The sequence below is a fragment of the Diadema setosum genome, chromosome 7 (genome assembly GCF_964275005.1).
Source record: "Diadema setosum chromosome 7, eeDiaSeto1, whole genome shotgun sequence".
Classification (NCBI taxonomy): Eukaryota; Metazoa; Echinodermata; class Echinoidea; order Diadematoida; family Diadematidae; genus Diadema; species Diadema setosum.
This window is the reverse complement of record NC_092691.1, coordinates 8,198,247-8,210,939: the sequence shown is the minus strand read 5'-3', so window position 1 is coordinate 8,210,939 and position 12,693 is coordinate 8,198,247. Positions and strand designations below refer to the sequence as shown.

The window sequence follows — 12,693 nt, the reverse complement described above, 5'->3', positions numbered from 1 at the left end:
CAGATTTTTATACTCGCTGACTACAAACAGGTGCAGAATAATAAATTATATACACTGTATGAAAATAAATGCTTGACCAAAAGATCGGTCTATCTTGTCTTCGGGGATACGTTCCGCGGATACTACTAGTATACGTCTGGTTTCACAGACCTCCTATATAATGGAAGTGAGTTGTAAAAATAGAAAAGAAAAATGATGAAAAAAAAAAGAATCCTCCGGACAGACGGATTTTTCTGTCTAATGAAATGACGGGATAGTCTTCGTTATTCACCATCAGTTTTACTCACCATGCAGTTATTGATATTTTCTGCAGATTATCCTATTACAAACAGTGCCAAATGAATGAAGTGGTAAAGCGCCAGATAGAGCTCAATAATATGTACGTGGTTCTACAATATACAGGAACTAAAATCGGTCGTCACCTCGAATATTAATTGAAAACGCGGCTGACAACGGGCAAATAAGAAAGTTGAAGAAAATCAATCTACAGTAGATCGAGTTTGGTTCATGGATCTTGAGAAAGGCTGAATCTTGTACAGTCGTGTTAAAAACTCACAATTCACCTAGGCCTGTTTTTATACCCTTCGCAACCATGTTGCATGCATGAGACAAAATGAAAATAACGTTTGAATTGAATTTAACTTGATACAGTAAGCAATATGCATCGCTATAGGTATCCTATAAGCTTAATTGTTATCCATTTTGTATAGATATCAACCTCATCCGAAATGACATTTTTGCTTGTATATTACGAATTAGTGCAGAGCGCTATTCAAGGCCACAATCATGACATCCTCCCTATGTCTCAAAGAGTGTTATAGGCTTTAAATTTGCACAGTAACTATATGGAACGACTCCTTCGGACACAATAGACTTTGCCACATTTTTATACTTTGGGGTGTTCATTCATAGCTTGAAATTCTACATAAGTCAACCCAATTCACAGAAGTATCCATTTATCATGCACAACACTCTTCGCACAGTTAATCCAGATTATTGTTCTCAGTGTAATTAGATGATGTCCGCATCACACAAGGCAAAACAAGTAGTTAAAACACAAAATAGTGACATAGTAATACACAATAGTTACACACCAGTGTCAGGGATTGGAATTTATCATTGACTGCAATGTGCTAAATGGAATATTCACCCAAATATTATCTAGATTATACAGAAATATTAATTTGTATTTGCTCAGCTTGAGGAATATCGGAGAGTCTATTCAATAGCTGTGAATTTTCAATATCATTTTCATTTTCATTTTATTGTTTCTGTATGGTACAAATAATCAGCTATAATCACTTCAAAGTTTTCGCTATAGTGCACGCGTTGCCGTCGTTTGATTTTCCTCGAATTCATTGATTTGTATTCTAATATTTTTGCTTTTACCGAGTCATTGTTTTCATTCAAGTCTACATCCCGGAGGAATAATGTCATATTTTACTCTTCAATATTGAGTGTTCATATTTTTGGGACGGGGTTTGTGGGAATTATTGTGATGTGATGCCATCAAGAGCTTATTCATTTCAATATTAACAGTTGTATCAAAATGTTTAAGAAATGCTTTGCTGAAACAAACGAATCTTTAGATATTCTAACTTTCTTTCTTTCTTTAATCGGATTTTCTGGATCAAATTTTCGCAGTTGTGCGTGTAAATTCTTCCTTTCCTGACTATTCAGCTATAATAGAATAACCACTGATGCATTATGGAGAAGGAACTGTTCAAAGGATTTTAAGTCGTTCTCTCAAGAAACATGTACTTCACATCTCTAATTTGAGCAGGAAAGCGTCATTTTTCAAATTTCAAGAAGTTATAATGATTGACAAACGTGTTTTCATAGCACGAAATGGGTTTTACGCCACATCTGTCTTTTGAGGCGTTACGTTTTCATGGTTAAACGGACTCCAAAGAGATTTTCCCCGTGAATGCAGGAGAAAAATCTCTTTGACGTATCGACTCTGATAACTGAGGCATATACAGAGGGCAGCAGACATCATTCTCATATCGGTACGGTGTGTGTGGCGCAGATGTGGTGCAATCAAACCTATCAGAGTACAGGATCTTTGGTGCGTGCGTGCGTGCATATTCCGTGTGTATACTGTACGTACAAATAATATGCTATGCATGACAGCTGGCCATACGATTTTAACGGGAATTCCCAAGTTTGATTAAAGTCATTTTCCCTTATTTCAGCGTGCAGCCGAAGCTAGTCATACATCTGTGTACACGTTCTACGTCTGGATTCTTCCCCACACATTCATGCCCAGTTATTGGTCAAGTAAGAAGAGCTGACAGAACCAATTAAAGGTAAGACGAAGTTTATACGGTATAGAGACCTCGCAGTGTCGCAGCCCGACAGACTCGGGTAAATCTACCTCCTGTGTCTGGCTGGTTTCATACGGGCCTCCGGGGCCCCCGTGTTACAGGCTATAATACACAGCTGCATGATCCTTTTTGCTGCGTGCACATAATGTGTGGTAAATTACTTCTATTCTTTTACCTTTCAGGGTACATATGGAACTCTAGCCCTCTCCTATAATTTGTGCGTGTTTTATGTTTATTCTTAAGATACAGACGAAAGACTAGTAACTTTTCTACTTTTTGGCGTAGACTCTACCAAGAATCTTAACGTTCAATAGTAGATAGGCCCTAACGTTAGGTCTAATGTAATTGTAGACGTGTAGCGTAGATCTACGACCTTAACGTGATGCATACTGATGATGCCTGTGTGAATACTGATGTGGTCAGTCGCATGGCATGGTCTAGCCAGTGATCTCTCAGACTTTGCTATGTAGTGTAGGCTGTACTAACCTGTAGTGTAGCTGTAGGTTCATGAATTTATTTAGGTCTTTTTTATTCTATTTTTTTATTTTATTTTCCATTTTTTTTAATGTATGGCTTTCCTTTGTTGGCTGTCTGTAGATTATGTTCTTTGGTGCAAACATTGTTTGCCTTTCTCTGCTGTCATCATTACTCCAGTAGGGTCTACTGCCAGAATGACTGGACTGGACATAAGTTACTTCCCTTTGCCCTGCTATCGATGTCTGACTGATCTTTTCTGAATGAAAGAACAGTGATTGTAGGATTTTTGGAAAAACAGTCACATAGTGATGTAATAAACTAGGTTTTGCTAATGTATTAAATAGTAACAGGATGTATTTATTTGTCTATCAATTAGGAGAATAAACCATGTAGATTGTTTTAAAAACATGCCTTTTGCCTGGTATAGAGATGAACAGTTTATTGCAAAGAAAATAAGGTAAACTCTCTTTCCACAACAAGAAATGGGAGGATGTAAAGCCACTTTTTTAATAAATCAGAAGGAAAAGTTTTTTTTTTCTTTTTTTTTTCTCTTTCTTTTCCTTCCTCTTTTTTCCCCCTCATATATAGCAATTATGTACGCCTCAGAAGAAAACATACTGCAATCAGTCGATGTGGGTGTGTTGGGCGTACGCGATTTTTGTTGGTGTCATTGCATCACAATTTTGAGAATGTGCGCATTGTGTAAATTCCACAGGTATGCGAAGTAGAAGCGTGTTTCTTAGGGAATTGGGGGCTGATGTAGGTGTGCCCTTCTCTCAAAGATCTGCATGGCAGAGTGAGACTGAGACATCTAGTTGGTTGCGATGTAATCAGTGGAGGTGAAATGTAGACACAGTAATGTTGTGGTGCGAGAGCATCGGTCTGCCAGCTCATTTTATACATACCCATATCAATTGGAAGGGGTAGATCTTTTTTTCTTCTTCTTTCTTTTTTTTTTTTTTTTTTTCCGGGGATAGTTGTTTACACTTTGTCTGAGTCTCTGTTCCTTGTTCCTTTGGACCTTCCAGTCTGAAAGTAATTATGATTCTGGGGTAGCTAAGATTCATAGATGGCTTCTCCCTTCGTAGATATCTTAAAGCACTGCTGTTACTGCTGTTCTGCTAATTTCCCATCCACATTTACCAGGTACTGATATAATACGGTATGTATCAGTTCTATATTAAAAAAAAAGAAGAAAAAGAAAGAAATGAATGTTTGTTATGTATCACCCACATGAAATATGTTTCTGTTGCATTGAAAGTATCAATAAAAGATGATGAAAATACCAAAAAAAAAACCTCCAGTACTGCCATGTTATCATTAATTACATTGTGAACAGTGTGTGCATTGAAAGAGATATAATGGGGGAGAATGTCTATGGATGTATACACTTTGAGGTTTTTGAACCTATATTTCCTGCTGAAAGATTCTATACCTTGTCCACTTGACCACAGCACGAACCCCATTTGACCCCTGACCTACTAGCTTGGGTAGGGTTTGTTTTCATCTGAAAATATTGTAATCTCTGTACTCTCTTCGTTCAATTGACAGAAGGCATGGCAGCATCTCCTTCACTCGTTCAGTGGTGCACAGAAGAACTGAGCAGGATTTTGTTATCAGATACATCAGATGACTTCACAAGGTATACCTCTTTCCATTCATTTGTACAGCATTTTAGAAAATCTTTTTACATTTCTGTGTTCAGTTGTTCTCACAATTTTCAAACAAGGAAGATAATCTAAATGTCTTTGTGTTTAGACATCTGTGTAATGAGAGCATGTTTTCACAATCACACTGGACTCACTGATAGAATCCAGGATTAATAGCTTTCCTTTTGTTGTTGTTGGAAGCTAAGTACAGTTTATAGGCTGTAACTCAAATGCACAAGGCACAATTGTAGGCAAGTTAAGATAATTAAGTGTTATCGTAAACAAATTATAAACTGAATTGTACAATGTAAGCACATTCATGCAGTTATTACATGAATATCACTGTCATTGTTGTCAACAGATACATGCTTGCCATTGAAGATGACACTGAGCTTGTTGACTACCTCAAGGACTTGCTACACTGTTCCGAGGAGCAGAAGACTTCCTTCATTGAGGAGCTGATGAGGAGAAGGAAGGATGCAAACTCTACCATCCCTCAAAATTTCACAGTGAGTATTCCTCATTAGGTGATCCCAGAGATCTTCTTGGATCACCTTCTGTGTCTGTACTGATTCTTTTTTCTTTAGTCTTCTTCTTATCGTTATTATTAGTCTTTATTTCTCCTCAAATCTTGTCTTTGATAGCATCTTTGTGTGTTTATGTGTGTGCATATGTTTACAAGTATCTGTGTGTGTGTACAAATGTATTTATGTCAAATAAACTGCAAGCAAATCAGTTCTTGTTGGATTTCATTGACTACCTGCCTACAGAAATTACTGGTACGTGTACTTGGCAGAGTCCCTTCAGAGCAGTGTATGTATAGCTGGACCTGCATAAAGACCTCAAAGATATTATTGTCAAATGTGAAGATGTGAAATGATACGTAGTTTCCTTGAAGCCTGGTTCAGAAATCTTTTGAGGAAATTAACATGTCACAAGTGTATTTCTTACATAGAGTTCTTGTTGTTGCCAAACATAGGACTCATTTTTTTTAGCCTGACCAGACACAATGGTTGCTCAGTGAAAATATTAATGTTTAAAGGGATGGTACAATTTCGTTTGAGATGGGGCTTCAGGTTCCATTTTTTGGGGGTTTTTTTGGCTGAATTCTTTGATATGATAAGACACCTCTAAAGGAATATGAAACATCATGTAATTCTAAGAGGAATTCAAGTCTTATTTGATGAAAACTGGTTCTGAAATGGCTGAAATATTAAAGAAAGTGATCCTGGTAAAAAGTGTGACCCACCTTTTAATTAATTTAGATATTTTGATATTAGATGATTATGCCTAGTGTCCTAATGAGGTCATATTGAGCTGGAGTAATGCAAGCCTCCATTTCATTTGTTTGTGATGTTTCAAGGTGTACAGGAAATCTGCTGATACAGAGGACCAGACTTGGACGGAGGCTAGAAAACACAAAGGGAAATCCAAGAACAAGGAGAAGAAACAAGCAAACCAAAATAAAGAGAACTCCCAACCAGCAAAGACACAGCAACCTCAAACAGCTCAGGTAACCAAATGATGATAATAATAAAAGAAAAGAAAAACCACACAAAACATAGACAGATGTGCCAGAGATTTCTCCCAGTGGCCTATAGTGCTGTGTATAAGATGGTGATGTAGATCCTTGTGAAATGATTGGCTGAGAGCAATCATGTGACCAGTCTTTCATTTTGCCAAACATGCCCAACAGGCGTAAGTTTTTGCTAATGACCGATACTAAAGATCGCTCAGAGATATCATTGTTCAAATACATGAATTTGTTCACTCAGTTTGCTTGGTAGGCCTATGTGAACAAGCAAAATTTCATTGTTATGTTTGCTCACGAAAATGGCTGGTGTGCAGTGGAATTTTATCAAACGACAAGGATCTTCTTCATCATTTTTGTAAAACAAATAATACCCATCATTTTGTTCAGGCACTAGTATAATTATTCACACTCTGTACCTGCAAAACAGTCCAAACACCTTCACCTGGCATCTCAGGCATATTAGACTGTTCCAAAGGTACCTTGTATGGATAATTCTTACTAATGCCCTTTCACGTGTATTATTTGTGTACTGTCCAAGCGCAGCTTTTAAATTCTTGAATTGGGACGTTGCAAGTGGGAGTTTTTCACTCTTGCTAACTTTGACCCAAAGAGTAGTGTGTGTCAAATTTCAAGTTAACCTCCATCGTGAAATTGAAGGGAGGAATGAAATGTCTCCTCGAATTTACTTTCAATCTTTTCTAAATTGAAATTTGCTTTCATCATTTGAATTTCTTTTCATCACTTGAATTTACTGTCATTCTTATAGTCATACAGTCTTGTGGGATTGTTGAGATTACGAGAGATAGACATGGAGAAAAAAAGATTTCTCTTGTACCTTTACAACCCGACTGTGATGTCAGTATGATGACATGAATGTGATGCAGGAGTTGAAGCTGACACTGTGCCTACAGTGTTTGAAACTGTCAAGTCCTTTGGAAATTTTTCTGCAGACATTATTATCTTTTCCTCTTCAAATTGGCCACTCTGAATTTCACTGAGAGAATGATTAGATGAATTGGTACAGGTTAAATCAAACTGCACAAAATCAGACAAAATCTACATGAATTTCCATTTTTTAGTCAGAAGCAGGAATATTAATCTTTTAAAACTGAGCTGCCACTAAACAGAAGTAGTCATGAATTCAGCAAGTAGGAGACATCAAATCAAGAGGGTTTTTTTTTTTTTTTTTTTACTCTACCTAATAAAACACTGAAAATGGATAAAAAAAAAAAAAAATGATCACCAAAACCCAAAAAGATTTGGTGTCTCAGACTTGTTGGGTCAACTTCCCAAATTACCTAAGATGTGAAAGAGCTGATAGATGAAAGTTGTATGGAAGACAGTTATTTGCTCAAGCATCATAAGGAAAGATCTGGCTGAAATTGGTTTTAAGTCCTTTGATACTTAATTCCCGCTCTGTTGAATTGGGGTAAAATTAGGAAAGGGGGTAAGGAGATTGAGACGTCTAATGCCCATGAGTAGTGATCACAGAGTTTTTCATTCTTGTCCGTCAGAAAAGTGCCCCAGTTTTAATTTTTGGACATAATTGATAATGAACAGGTTTTGAATTGGGTATGTTCATCAACGTACCACACACTATTAGCACGTAGTTTCCAAGAAAATAGAAAATTAAATGAAAAACATTGAAATTTAATTTGTATTTTATGAGTAATGGGAGGATAGAGAATTCAGCCATTGGCTGCGCATTAGCCATTGGCTGAATTTGCGTAATATGAGAGGCCGTTCCGCGCGCAATCGCCATCTTTAAAAGCTGATGACTACTGTGAAAAATATTTCGAGATAAAATAGATCTTGTATAAGCCACATTTAAAGCTGTTCAGAGTAAGGGAGGGAGCGGAGGGTGCTGAATTCTCTATCCTCCCATTACTCATAAAATACAAATTAAATTTCAATGTTTTTCATTTAATTTTCTATTTTATCTCGTAATGTACGGTAGAGAATTCAGCCATTGGCTGCGCATTAGCCATTGGCTGAATTTGCGTAATATGAGACTTCAAAGATTTTGACAGTAGTCATTTTTCACAGAAATATATTGTCAGAGAAAGTTTTTGGGCAACTTTACCTACTATGTTTTCAGGACTGAATCTTGTCCCTTCCTAGAGGTCTGTTGTCCCAGAACTGCTTGTCCAAAAGATGTTGCCTGGGATGCCGGTTTCAGGTAAAAATTCCTGAACGTGGATTCATTTTTCCACCCAGCATGCTTGAGAATGTCTACTATTGGAAAATGATTCCTCTTGGCAGATGAGGTTGCCGCCGATCTCGTTGAATGTGCTTTGAAGAGATCGGTGTCGATACCTGATGCTTTCAACACAGTTTTTATCCATCGAGCGATGGTTTGCTTTGATGCCTTCCCATGAGGTTGCTTGTAGGTGACAAATAGTGCATTCACCTCCTTCCTCAATGTGCTTGTTCTGTTAATGTATTCTTTAACATAGTGTACAACGCAGAGTTTCTTATCCTCGGGAAAGGCTTTCAGTGTTACTTTCACTCCCACATTCCCAGGTTGACTCTGCTTTATCAAATCAGCCACTGCTATTTCCACACAATCTTTGGACGCCTTCACATTGTCAAGGGTTAGGTATGAAAGTGTTTGCACTCTTTGGGCAGAAGTCAACGCTAGTAAAAAACATACTTTGTGTGTCAGTTGACACAGCGAAATCTTATGAGCTGGAGTTACTTGTCCGAGGTAGCTCAGCACCTTGCCCACATCCCATATGAAGCTGTATCGCGGAGTAGGTGGTCGGAGATTAAAGATGCCCTTAAAGTACCGGCAAATCCAAGGATGTGTAGAAATGGTGTATTTCTCGTCCCGTAGAAGAACAACTGATGCTCATGCGCTCCTTTATGTATTCAAGGTGCTGTAGCTTGCTCCACTTTTGTACATAGAATTAAAAAACGCAAACAAATTTCCCACCTTCGTATGGGTCCAACATAAGTGACGCTCATGACAAAACCTTTGCCACTTCCTAATATACACCATATATTGCTCCTTGGTGGATTTCCTCCAAGACGCTGCCATTATATCGGCTGTCTCCTCCGTCAGTCCTTGAGCTATGAAATGTTTGCTCCAACCCTGCAACATAAGAGGGAGAGATGTGTAAGTGGATGGGGTCTACCTGTAATGGGTTGAGTTAACAACTGGTGTTTTCGCAATACCCAGGGCTCCTCCAACAGCATGTTACGTAGTACGGTATACCAGGGCTGTGTTGGCCAATTTGGCACTATCAAAATTCCCCTAGCGCCATCTCGTCTGATTTTTTGGAGACACTTTGCAACCAAGCTAAATGGGGGAAACGCATAAAATGCTAGGGGTCCCCAGTCAATAGTGAATGCGTCTACTGCCCATGCCCCTGGATCTGGTCTCCAGGAAACGTAAGTTGGGAGCTGGGCATTCAGTCTGGTGGCAAAAAGGTCTACGTTTGGTAACCCATACCTCTGCACTATCTCATTGAATATTGTCTTGTCTAGCATCCATTCTATATTGTCATTGAATTTCCTTGACATCGTATCAGCTTCTGTGTTCTTAGAGCCTGCTAAGTGAGATGCTGTTATCCAAATTTGTCGTCTACTGCACCAATCCCAAATTTGCAACGCCATTTCGTTACATGCTTCAGACTTGACGCCGCCCATGTTATTCAAGTATGTCACCGCTGTGGTGTTGTCTAATCTCAACAGTATATGTGCATCTCTGACATTTGAACAGAAGCTTTTGAGTCCCAAACCGGCTGCTAGCATTTCCAGATAGTTTATTTCATTACCTGCTGCTCTTGCTAATTCTTGAGCATTCCATCTACCCCCTGTCTTGGATTGTAGGTCTGTGGCACCCCAACCTTGTCCACTAGCATCTGTTCTTATTTCTTTTGATACTTTCCCTGGGTACAGGGGTTTAGACACGAGATGTGCATGGGATGACCACCAAACTAGTTCCGCCTTGGCTCTATTTGATAGGCTCATATGTCTATCGAAATGTCCTTTCTGTTTTCTCAGGGCTCTGATTTTTTCCCTCTCCAGCTGCCTGTAATGCAAGGGGCCGTACTGAGATGCTGGTAAGGCAGCCACAATCTTCCCAATGACTTTAGCTACCTCCCGGATACTAGGTTTGTTATTAGCAAGTAAGGATCGACATGCATCTTGAATGTCATTGCTTTTACTGGCTGGGAGGGTGATTCTCATTTCAGATGTATTTAAATGGAAACCCAGAAATTCAATCTCACGGGATGGTTCAAGTACCGATTTCTCTGAGTGAATAATGAACCCTAGACTAGTCAAAAGGTCAGTGGTGGCTTGCACTGCTGAGCGAGTGTCTGCTTTATTGTTCCCAATTATCAGTGTATCGTCCAAGTACGACAAAACTGTGTGCCCCTGTTGTCTTAGTAAGGCAAGCACTGGTTTCAGTATTTTGGTGAACAGTCTTGGGGCGGAAGATAAGCCATTTGGCAAAGCTTTGAACTGCCACAATTGGTTTCTCCATACGAAGCGGAGATATTTACGAGAGTCTAAATGAATGGGAATTGTGTAGTATGCATCACGGAGGTCTACTGAAGCCATATAACACCCTTTTGAGAGGAGTAGAATACCAGATTGAATATTATCCATTTTAAAGTGTTGGTACTGAACACTTTTGTTGAGTTCGGACAGGTCAAGAATTAATCGAACTCCTCCGTTCTTTTTTGGTCTCGTGAAAACCTCTGAAATAAATTCCCCTTCTTCATGGGCACATTTTTCAATGACCTGTTTTTCTTCCAGAACAAGAATCTCATGGTCAATCTTGGCTGTTTCTTCAGCATTCCGCTTGTAAGAACGCAGAGGTTTTTCTCGAGAAGGGGGAAATTTTTCTGGGTCAAATTCTATTGTATAGCCTTGAACTGCTTGAATAATGTGTGAGTCTCTCGTGATATTTTCCCAAGCAGGGAAAAATGGCTTCAGACGACCTCCGACGACAGCTGGTGTTGTAACTAGATCGTTATCTATGTTGTGTTCATAGTCACCTACCTGTTCTATTTCCTCCCCTGGCTTTGGCTCTGCCTGTGGTAGGTTGGCTGCTTGTTGCCACCCTCCCTTGCTGCTGTCGGTGTGTAAGTGTGAGGAGGATCTCGAGGTCTCCCCCTCCAGGCCTTCCCTAAAAAAGGCTGTGCAGATGAACCGGCCATGGGGTTGGAATGTGATGTTCGGCGGTCATAACCCCTCCCCAACGGGCGGGTGAACCCAGTCGACGTGTATTGACGGCGAGATGTCACATCCGGTTTCTTGTACGGCTGGAACCGTGATTGCTCTCGTGTGAAGCGTGATTTCATCATGCCTGACATTGTTTTCCTTTGTTCGTGGATCTCTTTCACTTGACGCCCCAGGTCATCTCCAAACAAGTACTTTGTCACTTTGTGAGAGGGCTTGCACAGGTGGTGGAAATTTGAGTTCATGTCAGGCTTTATGCTGTCCTTTCTCATGCAGTTGAGGGAGAAGTTTGCATCGCAGAGAAAGGCCATAGCATCCTGCTGAGCTTCAGACAAAGTTGCTGGAAGGGTACGAGCAAACGCGTTTATCCCTTTCAAGAGGGATGATTGGATCATTTGTAGTTTCAGATCCCTGTGTCTCGTCCCCGTGGAGATGTTCTCCCAGATAGTGCTGTTCACTTTAGGGGTTTCTAGACATGTGCAGTTAGATGGGCAGGGGTAGCGAGTTGCTGCTTCGTCGAGAGATTTCTGGTCAAGTTTTTGTCCCATCATATACACAATGGTGTCCGCGACATCCTCATCTAGTGGTTCCCCTATCCCGGATGGAGCCACAAATTTCTGAGCCATTCGTGGTATCTTGAATTCTGGCCGTTTGTCTTTATCTGCCTCCTGTAGGCCTACGTCCGAAAACAAGCTGACCGCGTCATCGCAGTTTGCCGATAGGAAATCAGCCACGCTGCGATTATCCGCCAATTCTATGACGGGTGGTGAGCTGCTTCCCCTTTGTGTGTCGCAGTCGCCATATTCGCTAAAACAATTCGCGGCGTGTTGGCATGTTGTTCTCCATGATGAGGAGTGCTCAAAGTCTCGATCATTTTCTCGAACATTGACTCGAGTTTCCCAATGCGGGACATAACCTCCGTGCTATTTTCCGCTGTAGTCACAGTCGGGTTGGGAGCGGTAGCAGCTGGTGCGGGCGGGTTCGGCTGTGCCTTCCCCGAAGCCGCGGGGCGGGATGCCTTAGGCCTCCCGCCGCTAGACAGAGTTTTGCCTGCAGCCTTCTTCTTTGCTGCCGGAGCTGGGCTGGCCTTAGGCTCACACAGCTTGGTATCTTTTTTGGCTTTTGCCTTCTCCGATTTGTCAGCTGGTTCATCCATGCTGAGAACGATAATCACGCTTGTAAGAGAGCACGAAATCAGTTCCGTATTTCCGCAGATTTCGATGATATTTTCCGATTTTTCTGTCAGATAAAAATCGCTTCGCGATCGAACATTGCGCTGGAACGAAGATGGCGATTGCGCGCGGAACGGCCTCTCATATTACGCAAATTCAGCCAATGGCTAATGCGCAGCCAATGGCTGAATTCTCTACCGTACATTACGAGATAAAATGATGTATCAAGGCATACAGCGATAAATGTCCTTAAACGGTATTCATTTGAATAGTTAGGTCAGAAATGTAAGGATCTGTTGAAGTTATTTATTTGAGTATTAAAGAACTTCAAACCTGGTATT

At 40.2% G+C, this 12,693-nt stretch overlaps 2 protein-coding genes and 1 pseudogene across 2 annotated transcripts in view; 1 reads left to right on the top strand and 2 right to left on the bottom strand.

Moving 5' to 3' along the window:
* Window positions 1–4,360: 4,360 nt before the first annotated feature.
* The window catches only part of LOC140230400 (activating signal cointegrator 1-like), a 20,553-nt gene continuing 12,220 nt past the window's right edge, over window positions 4,361–12,693 (top strand). The window contains exons 1-4 of the mRNA XM_072310548.1: window positions 4,361–4,446; window positions 4,815–4,962; window positions 5,817–5,966; window positions 7,671–7,685. Of these exons, the coding sequence (XP_072166649.1) occupies window positions 4,361–4,446; window positions 4,815–4,962; window positions 5,817–5,966; window positions 7,671–7,685 (399 nt within the window). The remainder of the gene's footprint in view (window positions 4,447–4,814; window positions 4,963–5,816; window positions 5,967–7,670; window positions 7,686–12,693) is intronic.
* LOC140230507 (uncharacterized) lies at window positions 8,074–9,090 on the bottom strand. The gene is given in 1 exon segment (XM_072310657.1): window positions 8,074–9,090. A coding segment is annotated over 1 exon segment (1,017 nt).
* LOC140230399 (uncharacterized) lies at window positions 11,006–12,336 on the bottom strand (annotated as a pseudogene).